Genomic DNA, 21618 nt, shown 5'->3' with positions numbered 1-21618 from the left:
CTATGTTTAGTGTACACATAGTGTCACGGTCATGCTCGTCCAAGGCGTGTTGCCCATGGCCGCATGCCCATGACAAGCCAAACCTTTTATGTCTTTCCATGTTGTAGTATTTTACTTTTGTATTTCTCAGAAGTATGACTATGACGTTTCAGAAAAATCATGTCTAGGCTTGCCGGACATAAAATGTCTCAAAATGTACTCTACCGGGGGATATGACTAGTTGTCAACTTCTCCCTACCCGATAGTTATATGCACTAAGCCGTTGCTGTTGCCTTTTGCTTACATTTCCATATAACACAAATTTTAATTTCTCAAATCTTGCTTTCAAAACTCTCTTTCAAAATCTCTCTGCCCCCGTTTTCTAAAACCTTCTTCTTGAACCAGGCCAAAGGCTCGAACATACGTCGCTTGGCCATAGGCGACGCGATAACGAATAGACTTAACTCACTCGTTGTTAAGAAGTAAGTGCCGCACAATCGCAAGTCCACTGCCATAAAAAATGCGATTGTGACACATAGTTATAACAATCTCCCTACCCGATAGTTATATGCACTAAGCCGTTGCTGTTGCCTTTTGCTTACATTTCCATATAACACAAATTTTAATTTCTCAAATCTTGCTTTCAAAACTCTCTTTCAAAATCTCTCTGCCCCCGTTTTCTAAAACCTTCTTCTTGAACCAGACCAAAGGCTCGAACATACGTCGCTTGGCCATAGGCGACACGATAACGAATAGACTTAACTCACTCGTTGTTAAGAAGTAAGTGCCGCACAATCGCAAGTCCACTGCCATAAAAAATGCGATTGTGACACATAGCATGCATGAAGGGTTTCATAGCAGAGTGCATACAATAATTCCATAATATCATGACATACATTCTCTGTTAGGAATAAACTTAAATGAAAAAAAGAAAGAAAGTAGTTTCTAATAGGGTTTTAAAATTGAGTCAGAAGTGGTTTTATGGATGAGAAAACGTGGGATTCTCAGGGTCATTTTTAGCCTTACAAGCAAAGAGCAGAGAGAAAAAGAGTCAGAGTTAAAAGTACAGTCTAATAGAAAACAGTTTTGAGAATTTCTTTGTCTTATTGTCTCTCCGCTCTCGACACCTTCTTCAGCTGCTTCGTGAGAGTTATTTAAACAAGTTGGTTTCAGAGTTGATTTCAGAGTGACGGTCTATTTTCTACAAGTTGATATGAGAGCAAATTTTACTTTTCAACAAATTGATATGAGAGCGTTTTAATTTCAATATCCTCTACCCCGACTAACATATATACTCATAGCATTTGAGTCCTACTTTAAAACGTCTCAATAGTCATAAAAATTTCATACATTTGGCACGATACATCAATAAATGAATGTTTAAATCACAACCTGCGGCCTCCAATTCAAAAGTAGCCAAACCCACCAAAGAATTGTTTAAACTTAGAGAAACCAAAATCCAAGAACCCCAAGAACCCCAAGAACCCAATAACACCAAGAATCATGTTCTTCTTCATACTAGACCAAACCCATGAGCTAGCCGAAGCACTGTACGTAATCGCCAGCGTTACTGACATAGCCTATCTCAAATTCTCAATGGAAAAAATGTCCATAATGGGCAGTGCCTCACCAGAAACTGATTGCATCATAGCAATACAACTCTGCCCTCCATACTTCCAAAATTATACCTGCAACCATCTTCATTATTCATGGATTAACATCCACAAAATCTTCCCTCTCATGTCCGATCTCAACCGAGCCGGCTTCTCTTCCTTGTCCTTCTCTTTTACAGCCCCGAATCTTGCCAACCTCGTATTCGAGGGCCCATCCCGTTTACGTGAAGCCGATTTCGAGTTAAATCCGACCAATGGTTCGAGGGATATCGGGCCATATGACTACTCAACTTTTGTCACCTTGGAATCAAAAGAGTTCATAAACATAATCACAGACTTTGAATTTTATCGTTATGGTAATACCCCCTTTAATCAAAAGATACACATTTTATGTTGCTAACATGTTCTTGAATTTCTTCATGTTTGTGGCAGTTCTTGTTACTCTCACGAGCTCGCAAGTCAAATTCTCGTACACGAGGTTTCAGACTATTATTACTCGTGAGGTATTATTATTTGTTGAGGATTGTTAGGAAATGATCATGGGTTTACAAGTCGTTATTAAAATTTGGAATTTATTGCATGTAGAGTGGCCGATGCGTTATTGGAGGTATTGAAGAATCGGGTTTGATTAAATATATAATCACTCTTCATCCAATGCATACTTTCTGCAATTTGGTTCGTCAAACTGAAAGGGTATGGCTATTCAAGTCCGATGAAGCTGCCAAAGGTGTAATTGCTGCCCCTCTAGGACTGCATGCTCGATTTGTGACCTATTTTCCTGATGATTGGAAAGAATGAAATGGGAAAGTTTGTGTAGCCTTACAAAACTATGATCAAATGCCATTTCTTGACATTCTTTTTTTTTTTTTAATTGTTCTACTCTTGAATTTGTTATAATCACGTGTTTCAACGTTGATCAATTCGGAAAATGAATCATCGAATGGAGATAGTATTACTTCGATGATCTTTTTCTTGATATGGGACTACTCTTAATAATTCTGAACCGTCAGTGCCATATAGCCACTGCTAGGATTGAGTTTTCTTTCTAAAAATTTGACATGAATACTTTGATTCTCTAAGTAAGTTGGTTTTGAGTTATTGTTTCAGTACCCTAGTTCTCTTGTTTCGATCAAGATAATTGAGAAAGATCAAACCAATTTAAACCGTTCACATCACAATAGTAGTAGCGTAAAAGCTATAAGTCAGGGGCGATCGTTACATAAGACTATTACTTTCTCATGGTTTCTGTAATGCATTCTTCAAGAACTTAGGAATTTATAGACCGCTTTATAGCTTTATGGGCGAGTTATCTGGTTTAGATTCATCTTTGATACTTTATAGGTGTTAGGGTCGACACAAAGAGAAATATACATGGAGTCACTAGAATGGAAAATCCTACGACGGCCGTAGTTACAGATAAATTTAATTAATAAGTAAACATCAGGCTCCACAACCTAAGTATTCTCCGTTTAAAGATTGATACAGTCACTGCATTATCTGTAGAAGCTACAAAAGACTAACTAAGGTTTGCTCAACATCAACACATTTTGTCAACGTTTATATTAGATGCACCTTCTATGTTCTCAAAACATATATCAACTTCATCCACGGATTTGCGAGTGAAAGGGTATTCTCTTCAGATATGTTTTGTTTTTAAATGATAGATCGGGTTCTTCACCAACTATATGACACTTGTCTTGTCTTGTCCCTCACTTGATCGTTTGGGAGCCACTTTTGTGTCACCGCTTTATTTGTTTGCATGTGGGGGTCACAACCTATTGCCTCCATAGTCTGGTTATGAAACTCTCTTCTACTTAAACTAGTCATTGTTCACAATAGAACTGCATCGTGGATTATGATATTCTCTCCCTTAATCTCGGTATTGTCTCAATGATGACTCGAGCATCAAAATGTTTGATAACTGACTTGCTGGAAATAAACATTGTCTTAGAATGAATAGGAAAACAATGCACCACTTATGGACTATCCCACTGACAGACATTCTCGAGACTCGTAGCAAAGTGATAAGGAATCACTCCAAGAGAAAGTAAGATTTGGATTACCCTGTTGATCAAATATCTCATGGCAAGAACACTTGTTTGAGATTCGAATCACTCCACAAGCAAGATTGATCATGTCAAGCTTGAATGATTCTAAACACAATCTAAACAACAAAAAAATTGTAAAGAAACTTAGTCCTTTGNAAAAAAAAAAAAAAAAAAAAAAAAAAAAAAAAAAAAAAAAAAAACTTTTTACTGTATTTTTCAAGTCTTCTTTACAACTTTTTGTCTCCAAACCTATCCTGATTTTGACTCACAACTGCTCTTTCAAATCTGATACTCGTGATTCATATTGAAGTCTTCATTGAACTCTCGAGTTTAATTTTTCTGGCTATCTTGTCTTACAGTTTGCCATACATATTTGACAATACCTTCAACAAATCCAACGTTGTCTTCTCCTTGACAATGTTGAACACCACATTTCTCAAACTATCCACTGGATAAATCGTGGATTCTACTAATCATTGAGTTTTCACTACATTTCTAGACAGCATCAACTGGATCAACCTTAGAGCCTACCTTTTCTTGAGCTTCCACTACGTTTCTAGGCAACATCAACTAGATCAACCCTAGAGCCTACCAATCCTTAAGCTTCCACTCCGTCTCTAGAAAACGTCAACTAAATCAACCCTAAAGCTTACTGATTCTTGAGCTTCCACTACACTTCTGAACAACGTCAACTAGATCAACTCAAGAGCCTTTCAATCCTTTAGATTCCAATTCTCTTCCAGATAGTATCAACTAGATCAACCATAGAGCCTACCAATCCTAAAGCTTCCATTGCACTTCTATCGTGTCAACTGGTTCAACCATATAGCTTAGCAATACTTAAGCTTCCATTGTGCTTTTGGATAGTGTCAACTGGATCAACCATAGTATGCTAATCCTCGAGCTTCCCCTATGTTTCTAGATAGCATCAAACTCGATCCAACCTAGAGCCTACCAATTCTTGAGCTTCCACTATGTTTTTGGAGAGTGCCAACTGGATAGCATCTTCACTCGTACAAGTGTTCATGAAGATTCTTTTAATAAGATAACTTTTAATCTGCATCTACTGATGTCGGATCCATCAATCTTCTTTATCCCTATTTTTGAACTTGTTATCTTCACAAATCGAGGTAGATCAAGTGCATTACTTGACCTCTGACTTAAACAAGACCTAGGGATTAAGCCAAAAGATTCGAAGTTAATTTCTCAATAATTTTCATGAACGACATTATATGAATATATTTTGAAAACTTATGAGTAAACTTGGTATATATATATTCCCGTTTTTACGTAAGCTTTTTATTACTAGTCAAGTAGTACAACAACAGTATCTCATCTTATAGCCCGGCGGGTCGCCTTTTGAATGAAATAGAAGAAACTCTTATCGAGATAAAAACGAGAGAGTTGGAGTAGGTGAGTTAGTCCTCACTGACCTGAGCGATTTCGATCACCTAGCAGGCCTTTGATTTGGTAGGTAAGATCGCCAAAGCGTATCATCAGATTTGACTACGAAGGAAGGCACTCAAAGTGAGAGGGCGGGGTCTTGTGCAACGAGCATTTTATATATATATAAAAACTTTTTTTATTAAAAAAAAAAAGGTAAATTTTCCAAAACTAATACAAAATGGTATTATGATCCAATTCTTGAAATGAGGCACTAGTATATAAGGAGCAAAAGGCAAAAGAATTGTTCAAACTCGAAAGAAACCAAAACCCAAGAAACCAAGAAAACCAGCGAGTTTAGCAATGGCGACCCCAATCATATTCAAGTTCGTTCTTAACCAAATGCAGGACCTGGTGGACGCGGCGTCGGTGGTGGCCAGCGCTGACGACATGGCGGACATGAAATTCTCCCGGGAAATGTTTGCCATAATGGCGGACTCATACCCTGCCCTCGGCGGCGTGATAGCCCTCCATTTGTGGCCTCAATTCTTTGACGAATATGTGTGCAATGAACTTCTTAAGTCATGGACTTTCGTCAAGAACCTTTTCCCTCTTATGATCGACATGGAAGAATCTGGGTTTAATTCTTTGACTTTCACTGTCACTTACCCTGAAAGCGCCGAACTCAAATTTCAAGCCCCAAATGGTTACTTACTTACTTACTTCTTTCACTTTATTTACCTTTACATTCCATTTCTTATGGTGTTACTGCTTTTTTTTTCTTTTTTTTTAAGGTCTTTCTAATGACGTTGAGTTCGAATTGATTCCTTCGCTTGACCCGTTGGAGGTCGGCGACTTTGATTTCTCGTCGTTTGTGAGCTTGGAATCAGAAGAGTTCGTAAACATTGTTACTGAGTATCACATGTTCGATTACGGTATCAACCCCACTTTCCTTCCTTCTTGATTTATAACGAGTTTACCCTAAACATTGTCTCAAAGTAATGCACGTTTTGATTCTAGTATGAACCCTTTCTTCCTTCCCTCTTGACTTATATTTCCGCTGAGTTCAGATGTTCGATTGCGGTATCAACCCCTTCTTCATTTCCTCTCAATTTAAACTTGTTTACTCTAAACCCTTAAAATCATCACCGAGTATCACATGTTCTATTACGGTATCAACCCATTTTTCCTTTCCTCTGGATTTAAACTTGTTTACCCTAAACCCTAAATCCTAAATATTTGATTACGATATCAACCCCTCTTCTTTTTCTTTCGATTTAAACTCATTTACCCTAAACCTTAAACATTGTCGATTAGGGTATCAACCTCTTCATCCTTCCTCCTCGATTTATAACTAGTTTCTAACAAGTTTGTTGCCCTTGTCCCAGTTCACGTGATTGTAACGAGTACCCGAGTCATATTCTCTTACGCAATCATGCTAGAGACGATTCTTACCCAAGAGGTATGATTAAATCTTAATTATAAGAGTTGAAGAAAGGAAAGAAAATGAATTGGTTGGGTTGATGTTATGCAGGATGGAGAGTGTCTTATTGGAGGCATTACAGCACCAAATCATATGGAATTTATAATCAATCTCAGTCCCATTGAAGCTTTCTATAGTATGGCACATCGATCCAAGAGGGTATGGCTATATAAGTCAATGCAAACCACTAAAGGTGTAATTATTTTCCCTCTTGGATTGTATTATCGATTTGTGGCTTATTTCTATAATCCGGGGGAATGATATATATGGGAAAACCCTCTCTAGTTTGTGCCAAAATGTTGATGCCATTTCATACTCATTTCCTCTCAATGAAGTATTCAAAAAAAGTTGTACAATCCTCAATTTTACACACACTTATCGAAATTTCTCGATGTTGAATGGATCATTTGAATATTGTTTAATCAACGTATTTCGGCATATGAACGTGTCACTTAAGTACGAGAAAAATTAGACCTCTCCTTCAATATAATTTGCTCGTTGAATTGACACGCTCATGCAATCAATAAAGTGTCATAAAACAATATAACATAACTTAGTCCTATTAACATGTTAAATTTTAGTGATTTTTTTTAACAACACAAAAAAAAAATGATGGTTCGTTGAATGCCAACCCCAAGGGGCAATTTGGATCCGACTAACATGGCCCGTTATCCTTTGCACTACACAGAGAGGGAGGTGATCGTTGCTCTGTTGAAACCAGCCTCACGCATTGCCCTCCGGCTTTAGAAGCCAATGAGACATGGGCCTTCGCCCAAACCCCATGGCTCAACTCTGTGCTTGCAATGGGCGAGCCAATACAAAGTCAATATCGGATCCGGCCCAGCGGGTGAGGTACACATTCCATCACAATATCGCCCCCACTTGGGTCACAAGCTTGCGCAACCAAACTCGGCGACAGCTTATGCTTCAAGGATTGTCATAAAGAAATGCAGCGCTTAACGCTCTTCCGATGTGGGAGAAATAGTAATCTAGTCCAATTAAATAAACATTACCTAATTTAAACAAATAATGAGTTTTGCCACATAAACGTTAAATTATAGTTCCTAATTTTTGAAGTTTTAAAATTTTTTAATATATCTTTCAACTTTCAATTTTGTATTTAATAGATATGTAACAAATTTAAATTTTTAATTCAATTGATTTATTAGTATAATCTTGAATGGTACGTGGCTGATATAGGGGAAGATCCTGTTTAATAAATAACTTGGTTTATAACATATGAATAAAGTTGAGTGCATTATCCTAGTGATACTATTGATACAGTCTACTTAGTAATTGATAAATGATTCAATCCAAAATTTTCACGTGAAAATCTGTGCATGAAGGTATCATATACAATATGTTTATATAAGACTCGACCACAAAATATTTATTAACTTCAATAATTGAAAATATTAATATTTTACTAGGTGGTAATCATATGTGAGTCTCTTCTTAATCTTTACGTGTGATTAATCTGGACCTTAACATACATAAGACAACGTCTCATTGGTCCCTCTACCTCTTCCACTCTCTTCTAGAGAGCAAACAAGTATTTTAGTGCTCCCACACAGAGTGTTCAACATTCTCAATTAACGGTATTTCTATTTCTACCGTTTCATACTGACTTCTGAATTGAATGTCGCCTTAGGTAAGCATGCAGGTTCTTTATGGGCCTCTTGCATATGAAGCAAGACGGGTCATATATTTGATAATTAAAATAGTTTAATATATTCGAATATATTATAATGTTTAAATATAATTTTTATATATAAAAAAAAAATAGATATTTAAGAAAAAAACCCTAAAAAGTTTCCAAATAAGTTTTGTTATTGTGGTGGCAGATAAAACGATTTTAGTTTTGAAAAATACCATTTTTTGAGAGAGGGATATAAAAGGCTTATTATAATCACGTACCTCCATTTCTTCTTTTACACTTCTCAATCCAAGACGAAAACAAAAAGTCCCTGGTTTTGTTCTTCTTTCTTGAAGGATCATCAACTGAACGAATTCATTCTTCTGCCATCGTTATTCGAATCAAAATGAGCTCCCACCCGTTGCAGAAGACCATGTCCCGCGCGAGATCCAGGCGAATCGTGTTGCCTCCGGTTCAAGAGGTAATGAATGCTCCAAACTTGTTGTTACAGATCTTTTCCCTCCCTCTTCTTCATTGTTTACGTTGTTCAAGAACTATTTTCAGCCTTGAGTCGGAATTTGTGGTGGTATAAGAATTTTATGACTATATTTTTGTCATCGCGATTCATTTTCTTACCATTTCTTATGATTTGTTTGAAATGAAGAAATTGCATGACGTTTTGTTTTTGCGATTGCTATCAATTTCTGACCGGAAGCGAAGATAAGCGATACACTAATCATTGAGGATGTCGTGTTTGGATCAAAAGAATTTCAGTTTCGTGGATTATTTAATTTTAACTTTGTAATATACTCGTGGCATCATTGTTTTTAAATCACCCTTTTAGTTCATTCAGCAGAAGCCTTGTCCTCCAGTTAATATGTTCATTGTGTTTGTGTGTTTTTCTTGCTTTATAGCTGGTTTTAACCTCTCCCTCATTGAGAATCGATTAGTTTCTTTAGGCAAATGCATTGTTTTTTAACTGAGTCGAGGAATGTTTAGACTGCATTAACTTCTTTGAAACTGTGATTACAGCATATTATTAAAATAGAAGACGTTGTCGACAGTGGTGACTACTACGGTGCTCAACAGATGTACAAATCTGTCAGTGCAAGGTACAGTAATACCTTCTTCATTTGGTTTTGATCTTAAAAAAATAAATCCTTCCAAATTATTATGCAAAATGGGCACGTAGAAAGTGATTCTTACTAGTAGATAATTAATGGTGATTAGTTGATAACCAGTACTCCCAATGTCTCTGCTGCACTCCTAGTTAAACTGTTTATAACTGGCAATTTCTATCAATCACAAATAGTAATAGACATATACTTCTTCAATTATTGTTAAAACCACTGTCTTCACCCAAATGATTATGCAAAAAATGGGGAATCAAGAGGCATGTTATTGAACATGTGTTTGTCTCATTTCAGATACGTGGCTGCAGAAAGGTACTCAGAAGCCTTGGATATTCTTCAGTCAGGGGCTTGTACCCAGTTGAAACATGAGCAGGTCAAAGCTAGTTGCATCTTTTCTGCGTATGTAATTACTGGATTGAATGTTATTTTAGCATTTGTAGCACAGTGTATCCTTATTTTAAAATTCTGAATGGCGCTATTACTTAGGCTTTGAAATTAAATTTCATTTCGTAGCCATATTTGAAGTCCTCAACTCTTGAGAACTGGTAAAACTTGAAAGTATATTGGTTTAAATATTATTCATGAATGTAGACATGACACATTGATAATAAACCAAATTTCATCGAAACTATGAAATTGAAAGGGGTAAAAGCAACAAAAGAGTTAAGAAAACAATAGCTGAGGGGGAGTAATTGCAAGAAAGAAGGGAAAAAAAAAACAAGAAAATATTAAAGCTTTCGAGAGCTGAAAAACTAATGCTTCCATCCTTAGGATCCTTGTTTTCTTCTCCCCTTTTCTTTTTTTCTTTTTTCTTTTTAGACAAGAAACATAACTTTCATTGTAAAAAGTGAGAATACAAAAGGAGGGGGATATGAGATATCTCCACACACCAACGGGTTACAAAAAAGAAGCCCAGCTGGTGTAAATATGAGTTAGGCTATAATGAAAAAAAATTCCTTTTGAAGTAGAAGCAAAAAAGTAACCAAATCCCAAAAAACGCCCTTGTTAGTTTCTTAACCATGAAAAATTCTGGAATTTTGTTCGGACCACAGTCTCCAAGGGAGAGCAAATACACCATTGAACTATAGGATTTTAGTCTGAGCCTTAAACTGAGGGCTATCAATAAGTCGAAGGAGGACATCCGATGCTTTGTTGGGCCAACACCACTGCATATTGACCAATTTAAACAACATTTCCCAGCAATCAGCAGTAAACGGGCATGAAAGAAGAGATGCATCAAAGTTTCCTCACCTCTTTTATAAAGATAGCATTAGCTGTGGGAAGGGAAGAATTTCGATGTACTCTTTGGATTTTTCAGCAAGTATTCAGCCTCTCAAAAAAGAAAATCCACCAAAAGATCTTGGCCTTCTTAGGACACTAGGCTTGCCACGTAATATCAGATTTTTGTTTGTCCAAAGCCTCTTGATGCAAAATAAACTTGTGAAAAAAAAAAAGAAGAGATTTAACCTTCCTTTTCCAGCATTTGCACTTTCAAATCTTCTCTGTTTTTCGGTCTAAAAGCAAGTAAGTGGTTCAAGAGAGTTTCCCACTCTTCAATCTCCACATCAGTAAGATTCCTTCTAAACTTTTGATCCCATACACAATGAGAATCCTTGTTTTCTAAAATAGTCATTTAAATAAAAACTTTAAAATTGGAAGAAAAAAACTAAGCTTTTATATGCTGATGTACTATTCTCCCTTAAAAATAAAATAAAATAAATTATCTAACAAAAACAAGCCTTTCAAAAGGAAAGTAGTCATATCTTACAGATTTTTACTCGTATCATCTCAATCCTTGTCAACTCCAGCACCATAAGTTTGATGAGTATGGTCTGGAGAACTATAACCTTGTATTTAGTTTCTCCTTGGTTACCCTCCGATTTATTATTAGGGGTACATTTTCATCTTGGATCTTGTAGGGATGTTTGTTCTTAAAGCTCCAATCCTTTGGTTGGGTTTTCTTTTCGTTCTTTTCGATTTATGTGGTTCCCCCCTCCAAAGCCCTCCTCTTTGTTTTCTTCCTTGTGGAATGTTAAGAGTCCTAAGGATGGTTAGTTTCTTTGTCTAGTAGGCCTTGCATTGGTGGATTAGCACTATTGAATCTATTCAAATAGGTTTTTCCATGTTGTTGGGTCCGAAGTGGTGTGTTTTGTGTAAGTGTTTTTAAGAGTTTAGACAGTGTGCTGTGGAGTTCGTGTTTATGCCACCTTGATATGGGACACATTTTTTTGGAGACTTTTGGTCTTCTTTTGGTTTGTAGTTGTTCTTGTTGCTTGATGTCAGAAGAGATGCTATTCCATCCTTAATTCAGAGGGGCATGGGAGGAGCCCTGTGGAGAACAACCTTCTATTTTGTAGAACACTTGGTTCAAGAGAAATAGGACTTTTAGGGGTTGAAGATGTATAGGTGTAGCTGTGGACTATGACTAGGTTCAAAGGCTTTGTGTACTGATCCTTTGTCTATTATCATCATTTATCAATATTGGAGCGTCTTTTGTGATGGTGTTTTTTTTTTTCCTTTTTTCTGGCTTCTTTTGTTATTGACTGTTTTTTGTATTGCCTGCTTGTATATTCTTTCATTTGCTATGTGAACGTAGGGCTTTTTATTCATTTATTTTAAAGAGAAAGAAAAAAGGAAAAATAGCCTTCAACTTTTGTGCATAAGAGATAAACATAAAGATTTTATAATGTCGTTTTAGGGGGGTCAAATAAGTCTTTAGCAATGTTTCTAGCATCGTCATCGGCGACTATTTCTTTATACACTAGATTAGTAGTGAGTCCAATGCCGGCAAAGAAGCTATACTCCATTTAACTAGATTATTTCCTCCCTCCTTTGGAGGCCCTTTCCATGTGAAGTTTTGTATGCATTTTTCAAGGTCCTTAGTGACTTTCTTAGGGAATTTGAGAAGAAAAAGATAATAGAGATGGACACAAGATAATACCATTTTTGTAAGTGTCAACATCCTGCCTTTTGAGCAATCAAGAAAGATTACTCCTCATATAAAAACTCTAGCCAATTGGATCTAAGAATTCTCATGGATATGCAAACTCCTAGATCACAAATTCTAAAACCTTCAAATCCAGATGATTTCATCCCAAATGACTATAATTCTTAAACTATAAGTCATGGTAATTCAATCTAACAACCTTATTGAAGAATATTACCCTTAGGTCCAAAATAACCAAGAAGGCTAAACTAATAAAAATACTCCTAAACTTTTTACTTTTGTCTAAAAAATACTCAAACTTTCAAAAGTTTCAATAATACCTTAAACTTTCAAAAAAGTCTAAAAAATATCCTTACCGTTAGTTTTGGATGGAAACCGTTAGTACTTTGTTTCAAAAAGACCCTTGAACTTTAAAAAGTTTCCTCGATATCCTTCAACTTTTTTAAAAAGTTCAAAAATACCCTTACCATGAGTAATGTGTTTAAAAAATACCCAAGAAATTTTAAAAGACATCATTTGCCTTAAAAAAAAAAAAAAAAACCTTCTGTCAATATAACGAAAACCTTCTATCAACATCTCATAGATTATCTTCAAATTTTTTAATGTTACTTTTGAAAGTTCATATTCGTAAGTGTTTTTGAAACACGGTACTAACGGTAAGGGTATTTTAAATTTTTTTAAAAAGTTTAAAGATATTTTTTTTTTGTAGTTTTTAAAGAAGTTTTAGGGTATTAATTTTTTTTAAAAAAAAACTCAAAGTGTATTTTTGAAACACTTTTGAAACTTAAAGTGTGTTTTCTAAACACTTTGAAAAGTTAAAGGGTATTTTTGAAATCCTTTTGAAAGTAAGAGGGTTTTTTTTTAAACCTTTTTGAAAGTTAAAGTGTATTTTTGAAACAAAATATTAATGGTTTCCATCCAAAGCTAAATGTTAGGGTCTTTTTGAGATTTTCTGGAAGGTTTAAGGGTATTTTTGAGATTTTTTAAAAAAAAGTTTAAGGGTATTGTTTGGACTATTTTTTAAAGTTTAAGAGTATTATTGAAACTTTTGAAAGCTTTAGGGTAGGTTTGAGACAAAGTGCAAATTTCAAGGGTAGCTTATTAATTTAGCCCACCCAAGAACCCCAAAACGATAAGTAATCACCCTAAGGGAAAGTAAGATCCAGATTGCTTTGTTGATCAAATATCTCAAGGTAAGAAAACTTGTTTAAGATTTGAATCACTCCACAAGCAAGAAATCATGTCAAGCTTAAATGCAACCTAAATTACATAGGATTGCAAAGAAACTTAGCCATTGGTTAAAAGAAAGCACAAATGATATTTTTAAGTCTAGTTTACAAAAAACAATATACATGCTTTATATAGCCTCAAAATGAAACCTTTGACCTTTCAAGAGTTTAACCTTTGACCTTCCGTGAAATTAAGCCCATTTTCTCTGTGAAAAATCCTTGAACATGGGTCTTCCACTCTATTATTTCCTTGCTGAGAATACCAAATTTCTAAAGACCCTTTCTCGCCTTTTCTGGCCATCTCTATTTGAGATGATAAATCTGCTGTAAATCTTGGCAAAAAATTTCTTCATTGAGAGAGACCCCTTTCTGACCCCTGGTTCAGCCTACAATGATAGTGATTCTCCCATCTTTTTTTTNTTTTTTTTTTTTTTTTTTTTTGTGGGTTTTTCAAATTTGTTTATTAAAATATCTGCATAAATGATCGATTAACATAGGATTTGTGTGGAAACAAACAATGCTTTTAGTGTTGAAAATGGGGAAAATGAAGTTCATATTTTTCATCAATTGAGTTGCAAATGGCTAACGGTTACTACTTTTCAGGTTACTTGTGGAGGAGAGCTTGCTGTGTTATTTGTGGAGACACTTGTTAAAGGCAAAGTTCCTTATGATGATAATAGTCTTGGTGGGTTCCTTTGACATGCTTGATTGTATTTCTTTTATAAGAGTATAGGTAGATATTGAGGATGTAACTTGGATCTTAGTAGTGCCATAATTGTAATTACATAGGAAGTTCTCAAAACCAGAAAAAAAATTACCTTTGAAGTTGGTCAGACTGGATGGTTAAATAGAGTGCGTTGGAGGCTTGAAAGTTAGGCAAAAATTTGGAATGCCCCATGGTGAGACTTGAGAGTGAAATAGCCCTTTTGAAAGGATATTGTTATTGTAATTTCTCATATTCAATTCTCTTAAATTGTTGTTTTCTAATGATCTGAATCCTATCATTTTTCCATTGCAGTTTTAGTGTTTGTTATTCAGTATTTGCATTTCAATTTTAGATTCAGTTTCTTTTTGTTAACTTCGTCGTATGTTCCTTATATTTCTTTCTAAGACGAGTCTATTTGAGGATTAATTTGGTAACCGCAATATGGAAGATTTTTTTTTTCATATCTTTACTACCTTTTATTGTCTACTGTTGTTTATGAAGTTCTAATGCCCATCTTTTCATGATTATGACGAACATTATGTTAGATCGTGTCAGGAAAATTTACCAGAATTTCCCTCAGATTCCATTGCCTCAACATTTTGGGGAAGATGATGATGTGCAACAACTTTCTGAAGCACTTGGTGCTGCAAAAACACGTGTAGAGGGATGTTCCTCTTTTCTGAAAGCAGCTTTAAAGTGAGCCATTGCCCATTTTCTTCCCAGTAATAATTAGTCATTTCTTTANACGTGTATTCTGAGTCACCAGAAGTGGTAGGTTTGACCGGGAATATCACTCTTTTAAGTACTTGTTTGTACTTGTTCTTTGTTTCTAAGAATTTGTGTTCTGTGTGTATCCACTTCATTTTAGAGGTAAATGACAGGTCTAATGTTACTTCAGTCCCTTTGGGGATAGAATAGTTGTGTTATTTCAGTGTCTAATGTCCATAATGTCTAGATTTTTTAGAATTGACTTATTGGACTTGTTAATAGAAACAAGATGTAGCATTTTGAGAAGGATTGTTGATTGATTTTTTAGCTAGCCTCTTAAACAATTTGGATAGTTTGCTTTATAGCCCAGCAAGACAGATCTTTTATGAGTATGTAATTTGGCAGTGCACGTTGTACTGCTGCTGTAATTTATTTTGCTAACAAGTTTATGAGAAGAATTTGCATGACCTTTCAATCATTCATTCAATATGATTGTTGAAGCGTGGTCCAGTAACATGAATTGTGAAACTGTTGTTGCTTGTCCACTTTGAATGGTTTATTAGAATCTTCCAGTATTCTACTTGTTGCAGGACATGACCAGAGTAACATATCACTTGGTTCGAGGAAATAACCCCAAGAAGTTTGCTTCTATGTTAGTGAATTTTATGGGCAAGGTTATAAGAGTTTTTCTTTATCTCTCATTTTTTAAGGATCAGTATGCAATCTTCATTCAGTCTCCGTACTTATTTCCATGGTTGAAGTAAGGTTTAAGTCGTGTATTATTCTAATTGCTCCTGAAATTATTATTTTCCTTAGGTGTACCTATTTTCTTTCACATAATTTGTGACCCTTGCATCTTTCGACAGTCATTTAGTTAGTACTTATGCAGCTATTAATCTATATTTTTCAAAGATAGTTTGATTTGATCTCTTATTTTCTAACGGTATGAAAAGATCTAATGATGATGACTATGGCAATGTCGGTGTCATTTTCATGGAAGAGAAAACATTTATAAAATATAATGTTAATTGATATTTTTTTAACAAATCATTAAAAATATTTGTAACAAAATTTGTAAATTAATAAGATATTGACATTTTTAAACAAGTTAAAGCCTTTTTTTTTTTTAATTAGTTTTTATCTTTGATATTTTGTTAATAGTACTTTATTTTGTCGATGGTTTCACTGTAGAATGAAAATATTGACATCATTGGTTATTTAAACCTTAAGTCTTGATTGTAGATAGTTGGAGTACAGGCTTTCTAGTGTTTGCTATGTTCATGAGTAGAAATAAGATTTTGTTATTCGTTGGAGACAGAAACAACAATAATATAATTTCTTGATATGATTAAATTACATACAACACCGGACTTCCCAAGCCATCGGAATTACAAGAAAAGTTTCCGATGGGATGTAAGATAAGAGGCAGCAAAATTCTTAAAGAATACGTATTTTTTACACCAGGACAACCAACAAAACTAATGAATCAAGATTATTTTTGTTGTTTATCTACTCGAGGTATTGTATTCTGTCCAGCGGATCATTTTGTCATCTGTTTTCTTGTTCTGTTTTCATTATTGAACTGAGCCAATGCTTTTTCCCTCCCTGCAGTGTTATCCAGGTGAAGATGATATGGCTATTGCACGGGCAGTTTTAATGTAAGACTATCAAAAAGTCACTTATAAGCCACCATTTGAAAATTCTCTTGGGTTAGTGTAAATTGGAGTGATAATGAACTAATTATATGGAAAAATATTGACACAGAAAATCTGTTGAAAATGATGGAATTTTTGTATTATGAGTATAGTTGCCAATAGTTTTAGTGGGTACATACTAAGCAATCAATTTTTAACTTTAATGAGTCAATTTTAAAAGTCAAGCTTTGGGGATTTTTATAATTATTGCAAATATTGCAATTTTATTATCAAATTTTCTTTGAAAATTGAATATGAGTAAATAACCAGCATTATGAACTTGCAAACCCTGGAACTATCAATTGATTCATGGTCCATGTGTTTTACTTTCATTAATACGGGTGTATAGAGTGAAGAATTGGAATTTTTGAGTTGTAAGGGTTAGATTGTCATTTCGACAATTCCAAAGCCACTAAAATGGAGCATGATTTCACTTGTGACTATACTTATATAAGACTAGAACTACTGTTTCATAGAGCAATGAGTACAGTTTTGTTCTACTAAGAGGTTTCCTTTTAAAGTGTCGAATAGTGTGTAGTTTGCACAAAAGAATTTGAGGATATTAGCCGTAGGTATTGTGGTGTATTGCCAAATCATTTCCCTTGGGTGTTGTATTTTGAGATATTATGGACCAAGCTATGAAACTATTGATAGACTGCAATTGGTTCATTACATGTAGCCTCTTAGTAGCCTTTGAGCGATGGTCCTTCTTGACATATATTTTTTCTCTGTGCTTTGGACGGCTAAAATTATATTTTTGGAGGTATTTGTTTGGCTAGGTGCTTGAAGAAATATTTGAAGATAGGATGTTATATATGTTTGTGCTTACTTATTGGAAACTTCAGAGATTTCCCCCTTTCTGTAAATGATAGACAGCAATTGGTTCATTACATGTAGCCCTCTTGAGCTTTCGCCCTCAAGTTTTTTCTCTCAAATTAATTGGGAACCGTGGGTAGTCTTGTGGGCTTGACAATAGTTCTCAATCTCATCCCAAATCCGAGAAATTAGGGAATAGGGTGAAGACAAAAGTTAAAATCCCTTGCGGGATCGGGAATTGGGAGGGATGTCATTGCAATTAAGCATGTCATTTCATGTCTTTGAACTTTTGTGATGACTGTAATGTCCGTGCTAATTTTCCTCTAGACCCATCTATCCTTCTTCTAACCTCTAAACACTGTGTTCCCCCGGTTTGAACTAGGAAACCGTTCCTACAAAGATTGAATGGAAGTCTTCCATGGAGGTTGACAAAAATCATAGAGGATGCGGAGTAAGAATAGTTGAGTTCCATAAAGATAATATTTACTTCATCTCCATCCATTGGCTTTGTGAAACCTTCCAGACACTTTTCTCAACTCTTCTCAACTTGTTCAAGGAGCTAAAACTTGAAAGTTTTATCTTCTAGGTTGAAAGGCTGATGACAAGCGAGTAAGTCTTGGGCTGCATAAATTTTATTATCTCTTCTTCGAAGAATAAGATAGATTGGCCTTCTTTCTTCAAACTTCTTGTACCATTATCTAGAGTGGTGGATGCCCCTAGTGCACCCTACATCACTCACTGAGCCTTTGTCCTATTTTGATTCCAATGACCTCATTTGAGGTTGCATATGTTGCTTAGAAGTGCCTTTTTCACAATGATCGGCTCAAAATTCAAAAAGCTTTGGAAAAAGTTACTTAGTCCCCTATTGCACCCTTAACCCTTTCCACCCTTACAAGGCCCTTTTAAGATATGAAATGCAGACCAAGTTTGACTGTGAGCAAAAAAAGGTAGGTAAGTGGTTGATGTATTTGAACTTTCTTTGGAGTTTTGGAGTGTGAACGAGCACTCGAACCAGTTGACATGCTGTCTTATTGAAATTGGATAAAAGTAAGGAAAATCTGTCTTCATCCGTTGAACTTGGAGATTTTTTAAACACATAGGCCTGGCACATTTAGGCTTTATGGATTGCCCCAAAAAGAATTCTAGAAAACTCAACATTTTGGAAGCCTTGATCAAGGTTATACACTTGGCATGAGATTTTGTTTCATAAGAGATTGTTCTCCTTTCCTCTAATGATTCATCAAGCTCTGTTGCGCTTGTTGCCCCTTTTGTTGATGCATGCTTGCTATCATTGTCACTCAAAATTGTACTGTTCCTTCCGAGCCAAAGGGACCAAGAAGATGCTCTAGTTAAGTGGATCCACATTATTCTTTTAACATTCTTGAACAGATGTCCCGTAGTGCAAATGAGCAGATTTTTGGATCCGTTGGTTCCATATTTCAATGGAAGGTGGAGGGGATAAATGCTCAGGAATCTCCGGCCTTACGGGCAATTGATTTGTGTTTCAGCATTCACCTTGCGAAGAGGGCACCATCAGGGTGAAAGAGAGAATTTTGTATCCTCCATTATATATGTGTGTCTACACACACATACACACACAACAGGTACAACTGTGATAGCCTCTACTCCATGTCCTAGCTCGTATGAGAGCTAAATTTGCCTCTATTGTTTGTCTCTTACCCTCAGCTTTCATCGAGCTAGCTTTTGATATTTCAAGAGTTTGCACCTTGAGCTCAAAGGCAAAGTTATCCCATAAAATGGCCCACTTGCCTGTTCCTTTTTTCCTCAACAATGGAAGAAAAATACTAAATAATTGATAAAAATGGAAAGAGAGGGATTTGAACCCTTATCATTTGGGGAAAAAAAATGTCTGAATTCTGTATCCTCTATTGTCTTTGGATGTAATATATAGTAGAATTATTGCTGCATCTAAAATGTTTGGGCATTCTTTTTGGATCTTTTCAGTTATTGTGATTTAAATGATTACATTCAAGGATGTAGACTTGCAGTTACCTTATCATCAAGTGTTCAAACAATTTTTCATCTCGCTGGTTAAGGGTAATTGACCACCTAGTTTAACTCCAACAATGCCCTCCAACTTGAAACAAAGCTCAAAGATTTTATACCTTAGAAAAGTATTATGGAATAGAAGACAGGATCGAAAACACATTAAATATTAAGAAAGAAGCCTTTTTTTCCCAGGACTTAAAATTATTTAATGTTCAATGAGAGTTCAGAGCTTCATCTCCGTTGGTGCATCCATATGGAATTTATTTCAGATTTTATGGTTCTAAACTGAAAAGAATGCTTTTTTCGTGATGTAGGTACTTGTCTCTTGGTAACCTAAGGGATGCTAATTGCCTCATTGATGAGTTAAAGAAGCAAGAAGAATGTGGTGAACTTGAGTTTCCTGATTCAGAATTGATTGAGTTTATCATCTATCTTTTGCTAACGTAAGATCCATTTTCTTTGTTTTGAATTAACTAGGCAACAGTATGTCTACTACAGCAGATGTAATGTGTGAAGTGGGAATAATGATGGCAATAAAATCAATTTAGCGAACAAAGATTAGCTCTTATATGGTTAAAGAACCATCAAATAGTGTATGATGTAAGAAGGCAACTCACAATCCTAGTAAATATATAATTATAGTGTGGCGGTTTGTGCTTTTTCAATATTGCCAAAACTCTTTGATATCTTTCAAATTTTCAAAAATACTTAAACGCACCCTTTCTATTGGAGGAAGTGGTAAGCAATTTTGTTTCTTTTTCTTTTCTTTTNTTCTTCGTCTTTGTCTTCTTCGTCTTCTTCGTCTTTGTCTTCTTCGTCTTCTTTTTCTTGTTCTTCTTCTTTCCTTAATATGTTTCTGAAATAGTGTTTCAATTGATTAATTAGAAGAACTCCCAGACACACTTAGTCTGGCTTGCTGGTTAAATTTTTAGTGTCAGTTCTTCTAGTTCTGTTCCCAGTATTGCAGTTGCCGGTAGATGCTTCTAGGATGGCATTTCGGCATAACTTAAAATATGCATTTGCAGGTTGCAGAGAGATGCTTTGCCTCTTTTCAATATGCTGAGGGCAAATTACAAGCCGAGTATCGAGAGAGAACCTTCCCTGAATGAGGTGCAACTCCTGTTACCGATACTTCGATAAATCAACACTTTTTGTAGAAAAAAATTGGTTGGAGTTGTATAATCGGATTTTAACTTTAGCATTTTGCTTCAGTTTCTTGATGAAATTGCAGAGAAGTTCTATGGAGTAAGGCGCAGAAATCCCTTGCAAGGGATCTTCGGAGATTTCTTGAAGGTGATTTTCTGTCTCATAATCTGTGTCCTATCGATTTAAATCTTCCTGAACTCTTATGCTTCTTCTATTTTGGTTTTTAAACTTTCGTGATATAGTTTTGATAAAAAGTTTAGAGACAAATAAAGCATTTGCATGTTGAGAGACTAAAATAGCTCGCTTGGAAGTCAAAACAAAAATTAATATGAAAAATCAAGAACCATAATGGAGTTTAAACCTAAGCGTTTAGACATTTGTAAAAATAATAATATAGAATGTAGCCATTGAAAGCTTTCTTGAGTGGTTTGTGTAACGATTTAGGTAGTCTTGATGGATGCAGTGCAATGGCTAATGCTCTGCCAGCTTCTTGTAGACTGAACTCTCTTCTCCTTAGTTTAGGCTCCAAGTTATTTTTTGGGTGGGGGATGGTCTTGTAGACTGAACTTTCTTCTCTTTAGTTTAGCTTCTAACTAGTGGCAACGAAGTTCTTGGTAATTAAGAATGGCTTAATTTTACTGTATCAATGAAAAATTTGTTTCCTTGTTTTCAACAAAAGAAGAATCTGACCATGGATTGTGCAGATGATGGGGTGATGACGATTGGCGAATAGCGAGGTCCAGTCAGCTTCCTACTACTGTTGGCTGGTAAAGCTTCTGTGCTTCCATGGTTCATTACAAAGATGGAATTGGATAAGCACATTTTGGATTGTTTTCCAAATATAGAAGGTCACACTTTCCCTTTCTTGCATGCACTGTTTGTTATTCTTTTATAAGTGACCTTTTTCCTTGAACATTGATGATGAATGACTTGAAAACTCTGCATTATTTAGCTTTATCCTTCCAAAACCTCTCTCTCTCTCTCTCCCTCGCTCTCGTGTGGAATCAAGTAATTTGGTTTGACTGGGTTTTGGGGGTAATCTATTGCAGCTTCTCCTTTTCACTTGCCCATCCAAAACTTTGCTCAT

At 35.4% G+C, this 21618-nt stretch overlaps 2 protein-coding genes and 1 pseudogene across 2 annotated transcripts; all 3 read left to right on the top strand.

Moving 5' to 3' along the window:
* Positions 1-1530: 1530 nt before the first annotated feature.
* LOC111807815 lies at positions 1531-2453 on the top strand. The gene is made up of 3 exons (XM_023693693.1): positions 1531-1948; positions 2025-2095; positions 2178-2453. The coding sequence occupies exons 1-3, from the start codon at positions 1576-1578 to the stop codon at positions 2388-2390; spliced, it is 657 nt and encodes a 218-aa protein (XP_023549461.1). The 5' UTR covers positions 1531-1575; the 3' UTR covers positions 2391-2453.
* Positions 2454-5413: 2960 nt separating this feature from the next.
* Positions 5414-6860, top strand: LOC111807724. Its single transcript, XM_023693574.1, has 4 exons — positions 5414-5729; positions 5818-5958; positions 6412-6485; positions 6558-6860. Exons 1-4 carry the CDS (start codon positions 5426-5428, stop codon positions 6765-6767), a joined length of 729 nt encoding a protein of 242 aa, XP_023549342.1. The 5' UTR covers positions 5414-5425; the 3' UTR covers positions 6768-6860.
* Positions 6861-8423: 1563 nt separating this feature from the next.
* Positions 8424-21593, top strand: LOC111807709 (annotated as a pseudogene).
* Positions 21594-21618: the final 25 nt, after the last annotated feature.

Source organism: Cucurbita pepo, chromosome LG12 (genome assembly GCF_002806865.2).
Source record: "Cucurbita pepo subsp. pepo cultivar mu-cu-16 chromosome LG12, ASM280686v2, whole genome shotgun sequence".
Classification (NCBI taxonomy): Eukaryota; Viridiplantae; Streptophyta; class Magnoliopsida; order Cucurbitales; family Cucurbitaceae; genus Cucurbita; species Cucurbita pepo.
This window is presented reverse-complemented; position numbering and strand designations above follow the sequence as displayed.

Excerpts from the sequence above, each read along its gene's own strand:
- LOC111807815 (XM_023693693.1), top strand. The coding sequence starts at position 1,576 with ATGGAAAAAATGTCCATAATGGGCAGTGCCTCACCAGAAACTGATTGC. Across the intron at positions 1,949-2,024 it reads CTTTGAATTTTATCGTTATG|TTCTTGTTACTCTCACGAGC; the intron begins GTAATACCCCCT and ends TGTTTGTGGCAG. Across the intron at positions 2,096-2,177 it reads AGACTATTATTACTCGTGAG|AGTGGCCGATGCGTTATTGG; the intron begins GTATTATTATTT and ends TATTGCATGTAG.
- LOC111807724 (XM_023693574.1), top strand. The coding sequence starts at position 5,426 with ATGCAGGACCTGGTGGACGCGGCGTCGGTGGTGGCCAGCGCTGACGAC. Across the intron at positions 5,959-6,411 it reads GTATCACATGTTCGATTACG|TTCACGTGATTGTAACGAGT; the intron begins GTATCAACCCCA and ends CCCTTGTCCCAG. Across the intron at positions 6,486-6,557 it reads AGACGATTCTTACCCAAGAG|GATGGAGAGTGTCTTATTGG; the intron begins GTATGATTAAAT and ends GATGTTATGCAG.